Below are 24,086 nucleotides of genomic sequence, written 5' to 3' on the forward strand. Positions count from 1 at the left end.
AAGAGTATGTCCACGCAACTTTTGATGGAGCGCTTTCAACTTGAGCACAATAATAGTTCGCGACAAATTATATCCAGATTACTGAGATATATTTCTAAAAAAAAGCATCAGAAAAATGAACATTTTCGTAAATTTTCAAAGAGGCCTTCGGTGTATGAACAACCAGTTCACGTAAAGAGAATTTTATTATTTTATTGGCATCGCACAAATATGCAAAGAAGCACAGCAAAATAATTCAACAAAGCATTCAAACAATATCTTTTTTATCTGCTGTAAACTGGCTAAAGGCAAACACATTCCAGTGTACACGCGAGAAAGCTGCTTAGAACTGAACGTTTTCCTTTTCCCACTGAGCTGTTATGAGCACTTGCAGTTACTTTAGCTTACTTTAGCATTTGTGAATTCTTTAAAAAAGAATTTCACCATACTTCACCATAGAATAACTGTCAGAGCTTAATTTAACACTATTAAAAATAGATAAATAAACATGAAAATGTCCATTTAAAGAGGCTTTCTTAGGTGTTAATATCATTCAGGAAACATGACTAACGCTTGATTTGGGATTAAGCCCCATTTTCATTCAAATTCCATATGGCCCGGGTCTACAAATAGGGCGTTTAGTGTCAGTCCCGTCGGCACAAGTATTAAAAATAAACAAAATACGCCTTGGTGATGGCTGGCTGGATTAGATCAAAGCTGGCCCTATACCAGCACGGATCCTTGCCATCAGGAGTTGAATGAGAATAACAGGACTGACATCGCCCACAGGACTCTGTCCAGCTACACAGTGACGAGTAATATCATAGGGGTGTAGGATACTTACCGGGATACTGCCTAAGGAAGCCCGATGAGGAACCAAAGTATTGCCAGGAAAGCGTAGGATCAAGTTCGTAGTTGGACTTGAAGGTTCGGTCCAGCCGACCGGACCACCTGATGGCGCGAAGAACATCCGGCGCTGCGGAAAGAAGAGATCAACAATCAACAAAAGCAGCTTCACAATATCACATGGGGGAAATACAAAGGATTGGAACAAAATCCAGTGAAAATTTCCGTCTAACAGCGACACCAATGATGCCAGCAATATTTTTGGTAATTCTATTGGAGAGTTCCGCACGGAGATATCGTTTATAAATACAGTTTTTGACTGAACAGTATACAAAAGGTTGTATTAATGTATCACTGGTGAGATAATTTGAAAAATTTGCGAGATAATTTGAGAAATTTACTGTCTTTTGTGTATGTTTTTTACATCCATCATCGAGGAGCTGATACTATACACCACACCCCATGGAGCTTTTCTGTAGAATTACCATATTTTTAATCAGTAGCAATAATCATATACAGTAATAATCAAAATGAGGACTCCAAGTCTGATTCTGTGATGCAAGTCAGCAAAAGTGCTACTCATCGTAGCCTGATTTCAAAGGTTTTCATCCTCATTTCATTAAATGATTCTTAAATGACAGTATGCAGATGAGAAAAGCTGCATGAATACATACACATATACAAATGTATGTATATATATACATATATATATATATATATATATATATATATAACATATATATATATATATATATATATATATATATATATATATATATATATATATATATATATATATATATATATATATATATATATTATATATATATATATATATATATATATATATATATAATATATATATATATATATATATATATATATATATATATACAGTATATATATATATATATATATATATATATATATATATATATATATACATACATATATATAAATTATTAATCAACGAAGAAGGGTAAAATCCATCAGTGATCTTCCGCCCTAAACTCCTATAACAAAATATACTATTCACCTCTACATGAAGAAGCGCAGCCTTTTTTGTGACAGGAATTTTTCTATTTAAATTCTTTCTTAACACGCGAATCTAGTTTCATGTTATAAATCTGTATTTCTATCATTCAAACCTATTCATTCACCTAAAAACATTATGATCCACTTCTCAATGTAGGGTCAGGATAATATTATTTAGATAGATGAAGGTAACCAGTAGTATAATGCCCATTTGGCTTGTCAGTCCCAGAATAAATCCTTTCAAAATGCCGCATTAACGAGAAAGCAAAAGAAACATCCAAAATGGCTGAAACTTCATGACTAATTAATCTACAACATCCTTTTTATGTAGGGAAGATCATGCGGTTCACACAAATTCGACAGGACGAGAAACAACGGGACAACAGTGGCAATAAAGTAAAGAAATCGACTTCCATTTTGTATTTTCTTCAGTTTCGACTTCATTTTGTATTTTCCCCAGTTTCGACTTCCATTTTGTATTTATTCAGTTTCGACCTCCATTTTGTATTTTCTACAGTTTTCATTTCCATTATGTATTTTCTTCAGTTTCGACTTACATTTTGTATTTTCTACAGATTTCATTTCCATTTTGTATTTTCTTCAGTGTCGACCTCCATTTTGTATTTTCTACAGATTTCATTTCCATTTTGTATTTTCTTCAGTGTCGACCTCCATTTTGTATTTATTCAGTTCCGACCTCCATTTTGTATTTTCTACAGTTCTCATTTCCATTTTGTATTTTCTCCAGTTGAGGCTGCCGTTTTATAATTTCATAATTTTCGAATTCCATTTTGTTATTTCTCCAGTTTCGACTTCCATTTTGTATTTTCTCCAGTTTCGACTTCCATTTTGTATTTTCTCCAGTTTCGACTTCCATTTTGTATTTTCTTCTTCAGTTCTCGCCGTCTTCCGCTGGAGGCGGGATGCTAAGCTCTGTGGGAATTCACATGTCAAATTAATTTCTGCCTACCACACAGCCCCACAATCGCTTTAAATTCCGACCGCGACTGAGCTATTCTCTTCCTCTCTCTGGAGACAAGAACTTCATTCCGTCTCTTCCATTCTTTCCGCAATGAAATACTTCTTCAAACTCTTTTCTTTAACCTATGAGGTCTAATTTAATGCTTTTGAAAGTATGAAAACATTATTTTCTTCTCTTTATTGAAAACAGATTTGCCAGTTATTCTTTTTACAACTACTTTTAACAACAAAGTGTAAAAAACATATGATTTTAGCTTTCTATGATTTTAGAAGTGACCACACGGAAAGCCGTATCGCTGAAATGATCAAGATTGTTAAAGGAAAAAGACCAATATTTTTCAGAAAAGTCATACTGATATAACTGTCACACAAAACTGCAGCTGCAAAATCATCAATAATATTTGTTACTTCTCAGAGTTTCTACATTCATAACACTCGAGGTGCCTTATTTCTTTATGAGGTCTATTCAATCAGCAAGGGTCCTAAAAAGTTAGCTTTAACTGATAAGGAAAAAGCAGCATGGGCTAGTTTTTAGGGAAACTGAGTCCGAATTTTATGAAAATCTTATTAAGTAAGATACTGGCTACTTGTTGATCTTTAACAATTTGAGCATAAGAATAATTGGTAGAGTAGCCCTCGCTGATTTCTTAAACCAACAATCAATCCCTTCTACTGCTCCTTACACCCGTCAATTACGAAATTCCGCCTTCTTCTGTCTCCAAGTTTTATAACCTCTCTTTATGCAACTGAAGAATACATTAGGACATCAACCAACTGGCAATCATATACTTTACTTAATAAAGCTCAACTTGGACTCTGGCCTTCAATTACCGACCTCGCAAAAAAGAGAGAGAGAGAGAGAGAGAGAGAGAGAGAAAACAAAAATATTTCATGAAACACTAAGATTTCGTTATATAATCGCTGACTAAAACAACAAATACTACCCATGGTAAAGACATATTATACCAGTGTACCCATACCATCAACCATTAACACAAACATAAAAGAGAGGCGTGACAATATTCTCCAGGCAGTAAACTATGAGTAGGTTTGTATATATTACAGGCAGGGTATTGGTGAGTGGAAACCCCGTCCCAGACTTCAAAGCAAGGTATCCCTACTCTGACCTCGCCGGGGAATACCCTATATCTAGAGTATTGTCCCAAGCTTAAGATGGTGATGGAGGTGGAAGTTACGCTCAGAAAGGAATTCAATATAATATATAAATATCACAAAAAGTCTGGGGTCACTATCACATTTCCGTTAACAGAGCACAGTTCAATGGAGTTATCCCTTGTAGATTCAATGTTATCAAAGGAGTTTTCCCAAATAGTCCTGTTTTAAGTTACTCCTCGATACTCCTCTTCATATCATCCTAAATCATCTTATCATCCTGCGAGCTCTCCGGTTGGCTTTAAATTACAGTGACCCTAGGTCAGAGAGAACCCGATCTTGAAGGTGCCTTGTAAACGTGGTGAGGTGCTGAGGGGAATCAAAGGCCTCTAGTAGACCTCTTGAGTCATGCAAACAACTCAGAGGGTCTCTCTCGTCATCTTTTACAACAAACAATAAACAGCAAACGAGATGTAAGCAGTCTTGTCCAACCCTCTGTATGTTTTTACATAGCCGCCCTTTAATTCAAAGGCGTTATTTTATTCTTTCTGACTGAGCATTCTTCTTGAATGATCTCCAATGATAATTTAGCATACACACACACACACGGATGTATATATATATATATATATATATATATATATATATATATGTCAGTATATAAGTATATATATTTACATATATACACATACATATTTATACATATGTATACATAATATACATATATGTATGTATATGTAAATACATATCACACAATATATATATATATACATATATACACACATACATATATAAGTATATATATAATATACACATATGTAAGTATATGTAAATACATATGCACACAATATACATACATGTATGTATGTATGTATGTATGTATATAAATATATGTATATGTATGTCTATTTGTGCGCGTGTGTTTACCGGCAAAAAAAACTCACAAGAGTATAAAAAAGAATTCAACTCTTCTAGGAAGCAAAGAAATAAATAAATCTTCATTTAAATGACTACTTTTCGTATTTTTTTTTATTTAAAATTAATCAAGTTCATTTTAATCCCGGAGAAGAAGAACTGCAAGGTATGTAATTAATCCATCTCCACTCCGGCCAACTGCTCTCTCCTAGAGGAATTTAAATTAAAGAAAGTCTCTAAATGAACAGGCGCCCGCCATTTCTAATTTTTTACTTTTTTTTTTTTTTGGCTGATCATCTCACCGCGTATAAAAGCACTGGATAAATGGCCGCTGGTCTTCTTTTCGCTAATCTCATCCTTCCATATGCATTAGGCCTGCCGTGTTCTCCTTTCTGCTTTAATTTTTTTAGCTTTACTCCTTTCCCTCTTCTTCGTGCATAGCCATTATCCTTTTCCTTCCCCCTGTGCTTCCTTTATTACCATTCTTTTTCCTTTTCCTTTGCCTTCTTTATCAACATCTTTCCCTCATCCCTCTTTACCAATATTTTCTCTCCTCTCCAAATTTGCCCTTATTCCCCTCCATCCTCCTTTTCCTCCTATCTCGTATGACGTCTGATGTTTTTTTTACGCCCTTGGTTTACTTCAAACTTGTAATTACAAATATTACAGGCATAATTTCCTTACCCCTTATTTTTTTATTTCTTTTTAACTGATACAGAGAGAAAATATAATCATGTTTACAAATCCAGATCAAAAACTGCAGGATAAGAAAATGGGTCGCGAACAATGTGGAACGGTTGACGTTTACTTTGGCATAGGGCTAACTGGGGATGGCAAAGAGAAACTACAAAGATTAGTGAAACAATTTGAAAGCGTTCATGTGAGCGAAAAGTTGAGAGTAAAAGTGAGCGAGAGTAATGTTATGATGGTAAAAGGAAACCAGGAAGAAGGTGGAACAATGAACATGATTCTGTACAGTGGAATAATTCAAGCATAAATTCGTACTAGTATGTGCAAATATATTGGATGATGGTCAGATGAGTGAAGAAGTGAGTCACAGAACAGCAGAAGCAAGGGTGGTTTTCGGTATGTATGCAGTAGATTAGGAAGAAGCTTGTAAAGTCTACGTTTAAAGGGAAAGCCGAGCCACCCCTCTTGTAGAGAAGTGAAGTGTGGATGTTCAATGTAAATAACAGAAACAGTTAACGCTGTTACGCTGTGGAAATGAACTGTTTGCACAGTACGTATGATATATTTAGAGGGAAATGGGGGAAAATGTGAAGATGAGCAGAAGTGGTAAAAGTGTTAATGGACATATGTACAGTTGGATCAGTGTGCTTTCAGATGGTCTGGTCATGTGGTAAGAATGAATGAACGAAAGAATGAAAGCAATATTTGATATGATACCAAGATCTAGGTTTCCCTCTCCCTTAGCATTGCCATAGCTTTCCTTGTTTCCTTTTCCTTACCCGATTTTGTCCACTGACAGCTTAGTTTGATTGTTTCTACGTTAACATTCCATTTTATTTGCCTTACAAATATTTGCATTTTCACAAGGTTTTGGAGTAACTTTCGTTTTAATCTTAGTCTAAATAATATTTTTTCTCGTTTTCGTTTTTTAGTTGTGTGATCTTTATTTCTTTCATTTTCAACATCTCTCCCAAGTTTTCCATCCAGCAACTTTCCTTTTCCTTCATTTTCCACATTTCTCTATTCTCTCTTACTGCACGTCTCTCAAATACTACTTTAATGTACACCTTTACAATCATATGGTTTTCACTTCATCACACTCATGACGTTTCCCTTTTCCTTACTCTCACCCTTTCTTCCCTACTAACAATCTCCATTCTTACCCCAACTCTTGCTCCCCTCCCCGGCTCCCCCCAAAAACCCAACCACCTCTGAGGCTCCGTCTTGTCTTCCTTAACATTTGCGGAGGGAGAAATTGCTACACTCTTATCAGCGCCAAGTCAACGCTGGGTACCTCACGACTTGCGTTGTAATCGCCCACCGAATGTTTACTACGGAGGGCAAAGTATATTATGCCAAGCAGAATATATATACGTATACATTTTTCGGTGATGCCATAAGGCATACCAACAATGTACCATTATGCCTTGGTAATAAGAGAACTTCCTTAAAACACATCAAATAATGTTAAGTGATTTTCTACTAGATGTGCTAAAGAATTCTCTCTCTCTCTCTCTCTCTCTCTCTCTCTCTCTCTCATTAGATAATTGTTGTTTAGATATTGCTAGAGATGAATCTACCAGTTTCACCTCTCTCTCTCTCTCTCTCTCTCTCTCTCTCTCTCTCTCTCTCTCTCTCTCTCTCTCTCTCTCTCTCTCTCTCTCTTCTGCAACTTGGAAAGATTTACAACATACCAGAAGGAAATGAATGTTTAAATCTGCAAAAAAAAAAAAAAAGATTCTTTTAAATGAGATCAGTGGAAACCAACTCTTTACATAATCTATCTATACTGCATATTTGTCTATTTGTTTCTCTCTTCGATAATTCTAAAATTGCCCGAAAAGCAGAAATACAGGCACTCCCGATCTCTGCTAATGTTTTTAAACAGAACCAGTAACAAAGCTTTATACGAGTATAACCTTCAACGTACATTCTCTCTCTCTCTCTCTCTCTCTCTCTCTCTCTCTCTCTCTCTCTCTCTCTCTCTCTCTCTCTCTCTCACCAGTAATAGAAACCATCGAAAGCGACCCCTTCCGAGGGGAGCAGCTAATTGGATCCTATTATGATCATGAATTGTTTATTCCTATCTCACCTAGTTGTTGTTACCGCTGTGATTCCAGGAACAAAACATCTACTTGTTTATCTATTTTACCTATGCAAGCAGCGTTTGCATACATGCATACATGCATACATACATACATACATGCATACATACGTATGAGTCTGCTTGTATGATGATATGCGAGCGTAAATATTTTTATCACCGGTACTTTTGGGCTTACATAGAAATTTTTTTAATTACAGATTTTTTCCATACCTCACTTTTATAAATATCTGTGCTCTTTAGTATTCTTGCTCTGGCAAGACCATGGCCATTTTTTACTTTTTAGTAAAAGACACAAAAGAAAAATTCACTAAGTACATTGAATAATGTATGTGTGCATATATATATATATATATATATATATATATATATATATATATATATATATATATATATATATATATACATATATATATATATATAATGAATGTAATGTGTGGATAATACAAGGATCTGGGAGCAATCGCTAAAAAATTTTACTGTAGCCGCTACTGTATGACATATGCAAAGTAGGCTACACCAAAGCTGAAGAGAAGATAATTAAGAATAAAAGGACTCATACACAGCATTTACAAACACAGAAATGTTTCACATTTCGAGGGCATGTGCACGCGGGCATTACGAACGAGGAGGCAGATAAAACTGCTAATGAAGTGAGGTTCCTCCGAATAAACTAAATCAAATCAGGATTAATCCGTCTTTTATCAACGAGAGGCTCGTTCCATTTTCATTCCATTATCTCAAGAGTAATAAACACCAACGCTTCATCACAAACGTCTTTGCAACGTGGCAACATTTTCATTTCCCGTCGCTGGTCTCCTGCATGTTGCTGCTGCGACTCGATTATATTCTTTATATTCTTATTCTGCCATTATTCTTTTCATTTTGTTCCCGTTCTCTGTTCGTCACCCCATCCTACCATTCGGGCCTTAGAGCCCCTTCATGTTCCCTCTATTCAGCGCTGAACAAAACGAAAAATTTTGCCAGATATGAAGATGGTTCTTGGAAGAGCCCTCTACTTTTTTCCTCCTCCTCCTCCTTTAGTTTCCTCCCACTCTCGACCCTCCCCCTCGCTCCTCAACTTCCTTTTTCAACACGGTGTTTCTCAGTTTCAACCAAGGCCCCCACCCCTTCCCCCACTCTATCAGCAGTGTGTGCAAGTAGGGGGGGACTACCTTTCCCTTTCGGTGTGAGTGGGAGATGGGGAAGAATGGGTGATATCACTTCTAATCGGGGATGCGTAAGAATGGGTAATATCCCTTCCAGTCAGGGTTGTGTGGAAGAATGGCAATATTCCTTTCAATGAGAGGTGTATGGGATAATGGGTAACATCTCTTCCAATCAGAGGTGTATAGAAGAATGAATATTATACCTTCCAATCAGGGATGTGTAAGAATGAGTAGTATCCCTTCCAATCAGGAGTGGAAGAAAGTAGAATCCCTTCCAATCAGGAGTGGAAGAAAGTAGAATCCCTTCCAATCAGGGGTGTGGAAGAATGAGTAGAATCTCTTCCAATCAGGGATGTGGAAGAATGAGTATTGTTCCTTCCAATCAGGGGTGTGGAGGAAAGAATCCCTTCCAATCACGGATGTGTGGAAGAATGGGAAACATCACTCCAATCAGGGGTGTGTGAAAAAATGGGTAATATCTCTTCCAATCAGGGGTGTGTGGAAAAATGGATAATATCCCTTCAATTAGGGGTGTGTTTAAGAATGGGTAATATCCTACCCAATTGCGGATATGGTAGAATGTTTAATATACCCTCCAATCACGGGGTGTGGTAGAATGGTTAATATACCTTCCAATCACGGGGTGTGGAACAATGAGTACTATCTCTTCCAATCAGGGGTGTGTGGAAGAATGGGTAATATTCCTTCCAATCGGTGGTGTGTGGAGTACTGGGGTGAGAACACAAGCTCTTCTCAATGCAATATCTTTCTTGACTTAGACTTTCCTTGAAAGGAGTGGCGTTCTAGAGCTTATATAGAGTCAAAAACATCCTCGAAAGAGATTGATATTTGTTTTCTAGGAACCAATAAGTCTGTGTAGGACGCCTAGAAAATAATCTTTCATTACGGAAAAGTAGGGAAACTTTCACCGAGATAATTTTCGCGGTGAAATATTTTCACGAACATCCACTACAGCGAGGGGTGGGAAATTTCACAAAAGAAATGTTTCGCGATCAGATATCTTTCTGAAAGAGCTTAAGGGCCAAAGAGCCACTGCCTGAATAAGAATGAAACGAAAAAGGGGAAAATGAACGCAGGGCAAGGAAAGTGTGGCGAGGAAAAATACGAGGAAAATCTGTAGCCGGGGAAAAATAACGGTTACTTTGTTACTTACGTAAAGAGAGCTGGTTCCAAACTGAGAGAGAGAGAGAGAGAGAGAGAGAGAGAGAGAGAGAGAGAGAGAGAGAGAGAGAGAATGCTCCTGGGTTATGCTAAGGTTTGTCACGTCACAATAGAGACGTTTTTTCCCCATTGAATCTTGAAAGACGGAATTAGACAACTAAAATAGCAACGTTTATCCAGTATCTAAAATAATGTTTACAAAAGAATTCCAAACTCAAATCTAGTGAAGGCCAGAGTGACAACTATGTCCTTTTTTGCTCACAGGAGTGAACGCTAAACTTCACTGTTTTCATTTCTCCCATCAGTGAATGATGGCAGAATTATTTTTTTCATTTATTAGGAAGATGAATGTGTGAATTATATTTCACTTTACTCAAAATTCACGTTCACTTCTGTGACGTGCATGATTTTCACTTTACTCACCAGAACGCATATCATTTGTCATTTCACTCACTGGAGTGAATGAATTCAATTCACTAATTATTTTACAAATCACTCATCAGTGAAAGAGTGTGAAATATTGTCCACTTCAATCACTTGAATGAATACAACGAGAATCGTTTTTCACTTCGCTTATCAGAATGAAAGTGAACAGTTTTCACTTCACTCATTTGAGTAAACAAGTGTGAATCGCATTTCACTTCACTCATCAGAGTGAACGACCGTAAATGAGTGAACGATGGTGAATTGTTTTTGATCGTCACTCGTCACAGTGAACGAGTATACAGTAAATGAGTGAACGAGGGTGAATTGCTTTTGCTCTGCACTCATCCGAGTGAACGGGCGTGAATCGTTTTCCTTAGCTCATCAGGTAGAGGGTGTTTAATCTTTACCTTCCTCTGTTAGAGTGAACGAGTGTGACTCGTTTTCCACTTAAGACATGAGAGTGAAAGTGTTAGTCTTTTTCACCTTCACTCATTAGAGTGAACGAGTGTGAATCGTTTTTCACTTCACTCATTAGAGTGAATACTCGACCAGGCTGTGCTCTTCCTTCCCTGTCCCTTAACAAGACACCTTTAAATGCTGTTTTGCTGTCGGCGGCGAGCACGACGTTGTTGTTATTTTTCGTGTTGTTGCTGCTGCTGCTGTTTTGCTGTTGTTTTTCCTGTTGTTCGAGTCTGCTAAGCCTTCCTTTTGGAGATTACAAGGCCTGAGGCGGCGCGCGATTAAACAAGTGAAATATCCCCCCCTACATAGCATAATAATAGGTGGAGCTGAAATGGCTCCGGGGAATAATCTCTGATATTCCCGACCCTTCCTTATTATAAAACGTTACATGCTCTCACTAATTCCTCTTTACATTACGGCGGCATTAACAATAATATGTAATAATAATAATAATAATAATAATAATAATAATAATAATAATAATAATATTAGCGATGTAATACTGTGAATAAAAAAAAAACATTTTCTTCATTATAGCTACAAAACGAATAGTGTCTTTGGAAAGTTTATCTTATTATTATTATTATTATTATTATTATCATTACTACTACTACTACTACTACTACTACTACTGTGTACTTGTGTATTACTATTACTATTATTGTGTATTGTGTTATATTATTATTATATAAGCTGCTATGTACTGATAATTTGTGAATGTGATCACGGATCTTACTGGATGATTACACTGCACGTCTACATGCGTATCTACAAACACACCCACGAAGGACCCGCCCAAAATGACAATGAGCTCACTGAATGGCGGATACGATATCATTAACTTCCTGAAACATCACTTTTACAGCAGCTGCCTTCCCACTACTTAGGTTCTCCTGTCTTCAGGAGAAAGCTCATCAGCAGGACTCAAAACCCAGTAATTAAAGAGGATCCTAAAAGATACTTGGTTTCTGACCTCTATCTCTCTCTCTCTCTCTCTCTCTCTCTCTCTCTCTCTTTCTCTCTCTCTCTCTCTCAAGTAACCTGGATGTTTAGGACAATTTGTTTGGTTACGAATTATTATTTATTTCATAAAAGTATTAATTAATCGAATATTTACTAGCTAAAAATATTAATAGAATATTTATTCCTAAAAATATTAATCAACAGAATATTTATTTCCTAAAAATAATAATTAATAGAATATTCATTTGCTAAAAATATTAATTAATAGAATATTTATCTGCTAGAAATATTAATAGAATATTTATTTGCTAGATTAATTAATAGAATATTTATTTGCTAAAACTATTGATTAATAGAATGTTTTTTGCTAAAAATATTAATTAATAGAATATTTATTTCTTAAAAATATTAATTCAATATTTATTTGCTAAAAATATTAATAGAATATTTATTCCTAAAAATATTAATCAACAGAATATTTATTTCCTAAAAATAATAATTAATAGAATATCTATTTGCTAAAAATATTAATAGAATATTTATTTCCTAAAAATATTAACAGAATATTTATTTCCTAAAAATATTAATAGAATATTTATTTGCTAAAAATATTAATTAACAGAATATTTATTTGCTAAAACTATTAATTAATAGGCTATTTATTTCCTAAAAATATTAAACAATAGGATATTAAGCCCTGTTGACAAGCAAGAAGCACCACACAAGACAGGTCAGGGAAACTTATGAAATTCAGAGAGAGAGAGATGGATGAAATGAGCATGGCAAGCCTTCAGTAAAAGACAATATTTGTCACGAAATGAAGGTCGTTACAATAAGAAACATTGAAAAACGAAAGGAAAATAAATAAATTGACAAAACGCAACGAATCACGTTGGCTAAAGACGTGTACAGAGTAGATACATCATAATTAATGATGTTTCATGTTATTTTCGAATATTTTCATTCCCAAAGACACTGCCTAGCGAAGATATATGGTTACAGAAGTTTACAGATATTTGGCTACAAAAATTTACAGAGCAGACAAAACACGACGAAGAAATACTATGTCAAAAGTATCCAATTACGAATCAGACGTAACTCAAAGCTATGGTACCGTATTGCATCAGGTGTGATGCCTTTGTGCAATGAATTAATTAACCTACACCTCTACGTATAATTAACAGCTGCAGAATATGACCATGAACGAACATTGACGAGAGAGAGATATTATTCTCTCTATATCTCTCTCCCCCATAAACGTCATTTTTAAGGACGTAAAAACATCGACATACATTTTATGGAGCAATGAATTCGACATCGAATGTTTTGAATACTGAAGAGAGGAGCTTCAAAAAGATAAAAGTTATCAGAGGAGTGATTCATAAGGAAAATGGAAGTAAGTCCAACAGGCTATCTGATTAAGATGGAAAATGAACCGGGAATAATGTCGAGCCCACACTGATAAAATGTGAATGCGATTGAATCTGTTTGAAGTGAAGACGAGTTACTGAAAGAAACCGAATGGTAAGGGGCCATGAATAGAAATGACGATCATGCGAGTGGTAAACTAAGGGTGGGTGGGTGGGTCGTTAATAATTAATAATAATAATAATAATAATAATAATAATAATAATAATAATAATAATAATAATAATAATAAATATTAAAGAAAAACATAGGAAAGAGACAACAGTTTCTCTACAAACAAAACACTGATCAAAAAACTTCAGAGCAATAGCTACTTCCCAGCATGAGGACGAGGTTACGAATTGGGAATAAATTTTCCTAAAACCACCCGTTGTATCGTTAAATACACAGACCTCTTCCACACTTTTGTTTATTACCTAACTATTATCCTGTTCTGTTTACTTCCTGTCCGTTCTATTTTCATATTTTTGATTCTCTCTACTCTCAAAGACACTCCCTAGCATAGATAAATTAACACTTTCTTCCCATTTCATCAAATCTCGGCTGCCTCTTTACGCTGCCGCCAGCCCATATCTCTGATTCCTGAAAGAAAAGCGGACTTCAAAAGACAAAAGGCAGCTGTGGGTCAGATTCATCCTATCTCTAAGTGAACCCTCTCTTCACAGGGGGGGATGGTGGGCGGGGGAAGAGAGAGGGAACCACGGCACCAGGAAACAGATAACGTATGGCTGCATACTATGTGGTTCTCTTAAAAGGCAGAGAACATCTCCTCTCAGTCCACACTTCACTTTGGCTCTGACAAGTCCCATTCAAGGACCTATTATCTTTTGCGTCAAGTCTCATTTAAGGGCCAGTTTTCTTATCTGTGAAGTCCCTCTCAATTTTCATTGCGTGTGTGTGTGCGTGTGTGTGTGTGTGTGTGTGTGCATGTGGATGTCTGCTAAAAATGGAAGGCCTTTGAAGGAAATACATTAGGTTAAAGCAGAATGTCAGTGCGCTGAAGAACTATATAATCATGTCTAACAAGGAAATAAAAGTAGAATGAAAAGACGATAAATAACACGCAGCTTTATAGCCACAGGCTCTGAGCTGCGATTGACGAACAGCAGAGGAAAAGGCACACAATACAAGATTTACGGTCTTAGGGCAACTGCAATGTAAACTTCTAATAATGGAATGGTAGGTATATCAGTCCCAGCTATATTACCCGTTTGAATGTGAGACTCGGAAAGATGTATCCCTCCTAGATGATCTACATAGAAGTAATAAAATTAGAGAAGACAACGGGGCGTTGAAAGAAACTCTTACATCTTCACCGCAGGAGGTTCAAAGCAGATGGGTAGAATTACAGCAGGCAATGGAACTGCTTCCTGGAGTACAGGCAGTTAAGGGTAAGTGGTGCTGTGGATATACATCAACAAAGGACAGAGGATACATGTGAGACATGTAGAACTTTAGATAGTAGCCCTGAAAGTTGCTGTACTATGAAAAATTGACAGCGACTGACGGGAAACACGCAAAAATGGCTTGAGTACCACAGTTTTGCCTGAGACAGAAAAATTATGAAATGATTAAAATCCATGAAAAAACTGGAAGAGCAAAAATCCAACTATGGGACGCAGAAAAAACTGAATAAGAAATCCGAAAAGCAATGAAAAAATATCCATCTTGACAGCTAGAAACTTAGAAGCGTTATGGGTACTCAGCAAAGAACGAGGAAGGGAAAGTCCTAAAACATAAGGATGGTAGACTCAGAAACGTTCTAAAACAAAAGACGAGGATAAAATAAAGACAGAATAAAAGCAAGAGGTGAATTCACGGTTGTTATGAAAAAGTACCAGATGCAGACAGTGGAAGTATTTACATACAGGTATATAATTAAGTCAACCAAAAGATCCTGCGGATTTCTATCTGGCTGCTAACCAACCCCCCCAACCTCTCTCTCTCTCTCTCTCTCTCTTCTCTTTCGGTGTTCCCAATATTTGACATTTATCAGAAAAGAGGTACACAAAAACCTTAGCGAACGCCTCATTTGGCAGAGCTAACTCAAGGATATTTGCAGATAAGACGAATCCAGTGGACAAAACAAGAACACAACTTTTGCGGACATTTACATTTACCATCCAGAAACCCACTTTCAGATTAGGCTTTCATTATACTTCCTCATTGCAACTGAAAGTTGCCTCTTTAAGCCCCCGACTTTAATAGAATAAAAATCTTTCATGAATGATCCCGGGTCTTAGGGGTTAATGGCAAGGGTATGGTGTATAGGAGAGCCAGGTACGTGAGAGGTTATGTCATTTAGGCAAGGGTTAGGTTACGTTAAGTATGAGCAAAGATTAAAGGGGTTGGTATATGGTAAAGAGGAGAGATATAAGAGTGAGCTCGACTCTGTAAAGAGAATAAGGCCCTGGTAATGTTACGTAAGGGAGAGCTAAGAATTACGTTTTTCCAGGTATCATGCTTACCTGTGAGGTTCAAAACTGTGTTTTAATCCTGTTCCCCATTCAATCTCAGAGCTCAGGCTTACAGTCTTCGCCCTCACGGAGGCTCCACTGGTTGGTATAATTATGTACACTAAAAATACAAGCACTTCAGATGGCTACAAGGGTACCAATACCATTACTGCGCAAAAGCAAACCCCTTCAACACTAATTGCAATGCTCCTCGTAACACAAAAGAAGCATTACTACTATTATTATCATTCATCATTGCACCGTCGGTCCCCTATCCTTCTCTCTCTCTCTCTCTCTCTCTCTCAAGATAACTAAGAATTCAGGTGCCTTTGATCCCCACCTGAAGGTTATTTCCATCATCTTGAGAGTTTCTCTTGAGGGTTTCTGCTCCTGGTTGCCATGGCAACGCAAGAAAGACAGGGGATGTGACCATAAGCTGATCAGGAAGCAATCCGATGATCAGCAGCCCAAAATTAAATGCGCCTCGCCGGAGTCGCTGAACTTATAACGTAAATTGACCGACTGCTTTTGTGCGCCCACCACTGGCGTCCTACTAATTAGCACTGGGTAAAAATAAGTCAGGAATGCCCCTAAACTTATAATGCTAATTGACTGCTCGATTCTTCTGGTTGATAACAAGCTTCCAATTTCACAATGCTACTGTGCTTTACTTATCGGAAGTTATATATTATATAATATATATTATACAGCCGCGGCCATCCCCCGCCCCCCCAAAAAAAGAAAATGCCAGACGAATAGGAAACTTGAAAAAACGAATATTATCGTTATTCCTTCTGGAATAACACTTACAGTATGTTCCACAACCAGAGGCAGAAACTCAATGAATTCCTCGAAAAGCGTCTCAAGTTATTAAGCGGATTTGGATGTATCAAAGAAAATAAGCTTCTATATGTTCATCGAAGTGTATCAGCCACTCTCACCACCATCATCAACAGCTGCAACAATCACAGCAATAATAATAATAATAATAATAATAATAATAATAATAATAATAATAATAATAATAATAATAATAATAACGCCACTCTTTAAACGTAAGTAAATATCGTGTAATATACAGGAAACTTTCTCCCTACACGCCATTTTCCTTCTCCATATCGCACTGGCGCTAAAATTATTTTTTGGGGAAAAAAATAATTCGAAATAATCAAATTTCGTCAGATTTAATAATTCAGTAACTCCACCAGTAATTCGGTCAACATAAATCGTCAGACCACGATATTCAGAGAAGTCTTCACACTTCAGTTGTCATAAAAAATCAAAGCAATCCGATATTACTGGTCCTTGAATATACACGTTTAATCTTTATGCCGAATTACTGTGAAGCTGTAATCGAGAATAACACAGTAACCAGCCGATCACTAATAACTATCAAACTCGAATTAATAAGCGCCGAGCAATAATAAAAGCCAGAACATAAGTTATCAATAATAAATGGTTACTTGCCACTTAAAATCTTAGAGAGTCACTGACATTTTAAAGCCATAACATTTAAGTGTACATCAGGATGCAAAGGCAAAAGTGTTCTGCATCGACTATTTATCACACTCTCTGAATCTCAACTACATTCCACCATGGTCAGCTAACTACTAGGTACATGATTCATTGTTCATGTCAAAGGAGATACCGGGATTTTAACTTAACTTTGAGATCGAACCTGAGATGTCTACTTGGTCAGACGATCTTTCCACTTCCTTTGTATGTATGTATGTATATATATATATATATATATATATATATATATATATATATATATATATATATGTATGTATATATATATATATATATATATATATATATATATATATATATATATATATATATATATATATATATATATATATTCATTGTACATAAAACAGGTATGTCACTGTTATAATTTTCATAACTAACTGCATACACAGCATAATACAAATAAATGAATTATGAGTGATAACTATATTCTTAATTACCGTTCCTCCTTCTTGGAGAATTACACTCTTCAGTTAATTTTTCTTTTCTTTATTCGTTCATTCCTTTTTTGCGGGGCAGAACCTTTTATTCGCATTTCTTTAAAGAAATGAGCCTCACTCTGGGGGGGTCATTTGCCTTCGGTTACAATCAGATGAGGATGCTATTGTCGAGACGACAAAGGACGAGTGACCCAGCATCCCTTTCGCCTGCCCAAGGTGTGTTTCGAGGTGAATTATTAATGAAATTCTAATTCTTTTTCTATTCCAGGCTGATTTAAAGAGGGGGAATGTTATACTGACTCAAAACATATTCCAAGGCAAATTTTCCTCAGTTTTTTTCGTACGTTAATTTCTAAGTTCAATGTTCTTCTCAGTGTTTGATTTTTTTTAAGGAAATTTAATCTAATTAAGTTTCTGATTCCAAAAAACCATCAGAGCAGTGGTTCCACTGTAAGAGAGAGAGAGAGAGAGAGAGAGAGAGAGAGAGAGAGAGAGAGAGAGAGAGAGAGAGAGAGAGAGAGAGAGAGATTCGTCCCCAAATAGTTCCACTTTACCGATCGATTAAAGACATCTTTTCACATGCCTGAATTTCATTTCTAAATTTCGGGAATTTTTTTCGCATCGTCCTTCGCTTAGTTAATGATTTTCTCAGTCTCCTCCTTTTTGGAACTAAATAAATCCTTTTCAAAATTCTTGAAGAAGTTATTCTTCAGAGCAAAAGGCCTTACTGCTACGGACCTAATTTTATTCCCATGCTCTTTCCCTGTTTAAAATTCTTAAATAAACAAAACTCTTCTTCGATGAATAACAACCCAAGATTCCCCTGTTCTTTTCCTGTTCAAAATTCTTAAAATAAAAAAAAAATACTTTAGAGCCAAAGCCCATCTTGCCTCAAAACTAACTTCACTGAGTAACAACCATCCGAGATTCCTATGCTATATTCCTGTTTAAATTCTAAAACACACACACACAGATTCTTCAGCTCAAGAGTCCGTGCTGGTACGAAGCCAAATTCATCAGGATTCAACCTCGAGATTCCCCAGCTCTTTTCCTAGTGAAAAAAAAAAAAAAAAAATTCTCCTTCACCTGATGATCCTAGGCCGGGAAGGAACCGTCATCGTCGAACAAGCTGAGATTCCCCTTTTCTCGTACTGTTCAAATTCTTTGAAAAAAAGAAATAAAAAAAACACTTCTTCAGAGCAAGAGTCCGTACTGGCTATAAGAGATTCCCCTGTTCTCTTTGTGTTCATAATTCTTACAAGGAAAAAAAAAACTTTTATTTTTTTCCCATTAGCCGAGATTGAAACTCTCTTAGGTATTTATGGCGCATGTGTTAATAACACACCTGGGGGTCATACGCCGAGAGGAGGAGTAGGAGTAGGGGGAGGAGGAGGAAGAGGAAGTCGCTACCACCACCACCGGCCTCCCGACCTCCACCCGACAAGTGCTTGATGATTATCGACCTTTTCTGCCATCCACTCCTGACGTGATTTTGTTTATTCGCTCTCTCCATCACCTCTCATAACCTCATGGCGAAGAAATGAGTCGTAAGGCGGCAGAGGTGTGGAGAGGGTTCGTTACGTGGGGAGGTGGGAGTGGCTGAGAGAGAGAGAGAGAGAGAGAGAGAGAGAGAGAGAGAGAGAGAGAGAGAGAGAGAGAGAGAGAGAGAGATTCCTTCCATCACAGCAGCAAAGTCATACACCAATAGGAGAGTAAGAATGGATGGGAGGGAGAGGGAGGGGCTGGAAAGAGGGGGAAGGACGGAAGGAGACAGATAGGGTAGGGCCACAGGAGGAGGGTAGTGTCTAATGGGAAGAGAGAGAGAGAGAGAGAGAGAGAGAGAGAGAGAGGGGTGGAGGGGTAGGGCTGGATGGAGGGGAGAAGAGGTTAGGAGGAAGGCACTTCATCACCGTAACCTTCCTCGTCTGACCTCGTTTGCCATTTCCTCCTGAAGAAACTATTACCCCTCGGAGAGCGCTCGCGACGCCCTCGATGCCTTGAGCGCTCCTATGCGGGTCTGGGGACAAACGTTCTCCCTTGTTCAAAACGTTCCCCTTGTTCCAAAAGTTACCTTTGTTCCAAACGTTTCCCCTGTTCCAAACGTTGCCCCTGTTCTAAACGTTCCTTTGTTCCAAACGTTCCCCCTGTTCCAAACGTTCTCCTTGTTCCAAACGTTCCACCTATTCCAAACGTTCACCCTGCTCCAGACGTTTCCCTTGTTCGAAATGTTCTCCATGTTCCAAACGTTCCCCTTGTTCCAAACGTTACCTTTGTTCTAAAATTTCCCCGTTCCAAACGTTTCCTTTGTTCCAAACGTTCCCCTTGTTGCAAACGTACCCCTGGTTCCAAACGTCCCCCCTGTTCCAGAGTCCAGTACCCGCCATTAACCGGAAGTTAAACTGCGACAAAAGATGAGTCATCTTAGCTTCCTTGACCTCACTGACCCACTGCCACTCGCATCCTGCAAGATTCCAGACACTGAGTTTGGCCAAAATATATACATTTTAATTTCGTTCTGCTCGGTTCTCGTCCTCACGAAGACTCTTAGCTGCTCAAACCAATTTCACATGAGTTGTGGGATGAGGGGGCTAGTAACCATGCCCATAAAATACCATTCCTTTAGATTGGCTGATTTATAAAATTTGGGATGTCAAGCCAAGCACTTGGGCATTTATCATTCGGCCATTCAACACTTAGGACAGTGAAAAGATAGCGTTGGAGTGGTTGGACAGCAAAAGTAGGTAGATCCAGAAAATAAAGGAAAAGTACAAAGATCTCAAGGTGGAAGTTAGAGAATACCTCACAGTTGCACTAAGAAGTAATAGTTACGAGAGGATGGACACAAAGACTAAAGCATGGAAGTGGGAACAGAGACAAAGTAAAAGACTAAGAAGTGGGTGCAGTTAGTGGTCGACGGGACTCTGCACGCACTACTCCGCTACAGAGACCATTCCTTTGGTGAAGACAGAACGTCGCGAATCAACCATGATCGTCAGTTTCGTGGGAAGTTTCCTCTGGGAATCTATTCATAGTGTAGCTTACTGCATAATCTCACTGACAGAGAATTCAAACCAAGCATTGGAAACAATTTTACTCATATATATATATATATATATATATATATATATATATATATATATATATATATACACACACACACACATATAATATATATATACATACATTCATACATACATACATACATACATATATATTGTAAAATCAGTAAAAGGTGTCTAGAGAGGAAAGCAGCTCCTTCCGAAATGTAAGGCTATCCTTAACTTCACTTGTATATTTCTTATGGGTGGTTTCTCTTTAAGTATGAGGTTGCAAGCCTCACGCTGACATCCAATTACAGCTGGATGAAGTGATGGGCAGGAGGCTATGAATAAACCACTGTACAGTCAAGGAGTCACTTATCTATATCCGTATCTAAAAATCAATCTAACTACCTATCAATCTACATATATATAATATATGAATACTGTATATATAAATATATGTTTACACACACACACACACATATATATATAAATATTTACATAAATTACATATAAATATATATACACATATATGTGTGCGTGAGTGTGTGTATGTGAATATTTTTTTCAACATGAATTTCAAAATGGGGTCACTAGTCCTAAACCAATCTTTACCCTGGCAGTGACCTACCACCGACGACTAACAATCTATCAACTAACTAACTGCTCGTGGCGCAAATGTCATAGCCACTAGCCTTTGAGGTGCATAAGCATTTATCTATATATGTAATATGAAAATCTTATCCGCACAGACTAGATGCTAGTGACTGTTGTTGCCCGTACCTAGGAAAGAAACACATTACTTAAAGGAAACCGCTGATTGTTATAAAAGAAAGGAAGAATGGGCCAAGGAGTAATGAATTTGTAAAAGAACAATATTCTCATAATTTATTTTATATGTACAAACAATGTCCCATTAATCACTACTTTAAAAAGGAAGCAATGTCCCAGTCATTAATCTTTAACTGAGAAAGCCATTTCTCACACAAGCGGGAACACTTCATAATCTTTTCCTTAATATCTTAAATCCAAAATACGAGACAATCTCATAAGTAGAACATAATAGAAAACTGATTTTCCTGCAATTTTGCCGAAAGGAAATTATTCCTAGAGTCGGATTATACATAAAGTTGATTTATATATATATATATATATATATATATATATATATATATATATATATATATATATATATATATATATATATATATATATGTATATATATATATATATATATATATATATATATATATATATATATGTATATATACACTTGTGGGCATGCATGTATGTAAATTTATGTATACTCGTATATATTATACAGTATATAAAATCACTCCTTTAAAGTCAGGAACATGAACCAAAATATATCGCTTATTACGAAAATCAGTTACGAAAAGGAATGAAAAAGGCGAAAACATAAAAACAAAACAGATTTTGGACAAAATTAATTTACCGAATTATTCCATACTTCTTTTTTCTGGGGGAACGTTTGACATAAATCTGATCCCCAACAAATAAAAAATAAGAGAGAAAAGGAAAATAAAAAATCACTTTGTAAATAAAAATTACAATACATAATCGAGAATTCATATATATATATATATATATATATATATATATATATATATATATATATATATATATATATATATATATATATATATATATATTATATATATATGCATATATGTGTGTGTGAGTTTCTATAATGAAAAATTAACAAACAACAAACAGTACCCCCTCCAAAAAATATCAAAATACATAAATCAGACAACTAAAAGCCATGGAAAACTGACTCCCTTTGCTTGACTGGCTTCCCCTTACTACACCCTCCGCCCCGCCCCAAGAAAAAAAACTGTCCTAAAAAAAAAGATATAAAAATTACCTTCGTTTCTCCGGTAGCCAATGAGAAAGGGAATTACCAAAGGGAGGAAGGTTTCATTCGCCAGATTGCTTTAACGAAGGTCTAGCCGTCTCCATACTGCAATGGGCTTCATAAGGGGTGGAGGAAAGAGAGAGAGAGAGAGAGAGAGAGAGGAACCCGGAAGTGGGAACTAAATGGGATTAGAGGAAATTGAGGAAAAAGGGGAAAGGGAGGAATACTGCAAGAGATATAGAAGAAGTAGGACGGTAAGAAGGAGTGTCAGGATTTTACCAAAAATTAGCGGTGAAGTGTTTAAAGTAAAGAAAAGAAGTTAGAGCCACAAAGAGAGAGAGAGAGAGAGAGAGAGAGAGAGAGAGAGAGAGAGAGAGAGAGAGAGAGAGAGAGAGAGGCTCTCACTTACGTTAAGATTGGTAACGTTTGCGCGTTGTAATACGTCCAAATGCCTTTGCAAGATTATAGAGAAACATAAAGATATACGCAGCATTACAAAGATAGGTGTATTCTAAACATACACAAAGATATAATATACAGTATATATATATATATATATATATATATATATATATATATATATATATATATATATATATATATATATATAAGTATATACGTTACTGTTGCACAACATAGTGAACGTACCCGAGAACAAATAAAGAAAAATAACAGGGGGAACTGTCTCTCAATCTGCTACTGCTAGCGAACATATATCAACGTAACGGGCCTGAAAACGACGCATATAATGCGTTGTTTACCGCAAGGGACTTGTGGAATATACATTACGTAAGGAAAGAAGAAAATTTTTCGGCGCTCTACTACATCTGTTTTATTTGATGAAGAAGAAATTTTATTTTAATTTATTTTATTTTGTATAATATTTTTATTATTTTAAATATTTTTATTTTATTTTATTATTTGTTTTTTTATTTTATTTTATTTTTTAAATTTATTAGAAATATAATCTTTTTTTATATATGTTGTAATGCCACTGTTGCTTTTTATTTCCGGTTTTCCATATGGACATGGTGTGAGATAAATGATGTTATTATAATAATTATTAACAGTAAACTTTTGATGGTATAGAGACGAGATATTCATGGGAAATACAGACGGAGGGAAAGAATTCCGCATTTTGGAAGTGTATGATATGACCGGTTCATCAGATGTGCTGATCCTCGAGCGCGTACCTTTCCCACAGCATCCCTGGCACTGATTCCCGAATAGCCAAGTCGTTCACCATTCCCGAATCGGAAAATCGTTCACTGTTCCCGAACTGCAAAATCGTTCACCATTCCCGAATCGCTAAATTGTTCACCATTCCCGAATCGCGAAATCGTTCACCATTCCCGAATCCCAAAATCATTCACCATTCCTGGATCGCCAAATCGTTCTCCATTCACGAATCGTGAAATTGTTCTCCATTCCCGAATCGCGAAAT

General features: G+C 36.4%; 1 protein-coding gene across 13 annotated transcripts in view; it reads right to left on the minus strand.

Moving 5' to 3' along the window:
- LOC136833364 (voltage-dependent calcium channel subunit alpha-2/delta-3-like) overlaps positions 1 to 24,086 on the minus strand; it is a 590,349-nt gene that overhangs the window by 163,186 nt on the left and 403,077 nt on the right. For all 13 annotated transcript variants that reach the window (XM_067095399.1, XM_067095401.1, XM_067095406.1 and 10 more), the window contains exon 5: positions 824 to 955. In XM_067095399.1, coding sequence (XP_066951500.1) covers positions 824 to 955 — 132 coding nt within the window. The remainder of the gene's footprint in view (positions 1 to 823; positions 956 to 24,086) is intronic.

The sequence above is a fragment of the Macrobrachium rosenbergii genome, chromosome 51 (assembly GCF_040412425.1).
Source record: "Macrobrachium rosenbergii isolate ZJJX-2024 chromosome 51, ASM4041242v1, whole genome shotgun sequence".
NCBI classification, from domain to species: domain Eukaryota; kingdom Metazoa; phylum Arthropoda; class Malacostraca; order Decapoda; family Palaemonidae; genus Macrobrachium; species Macrobrachium rosenbergii.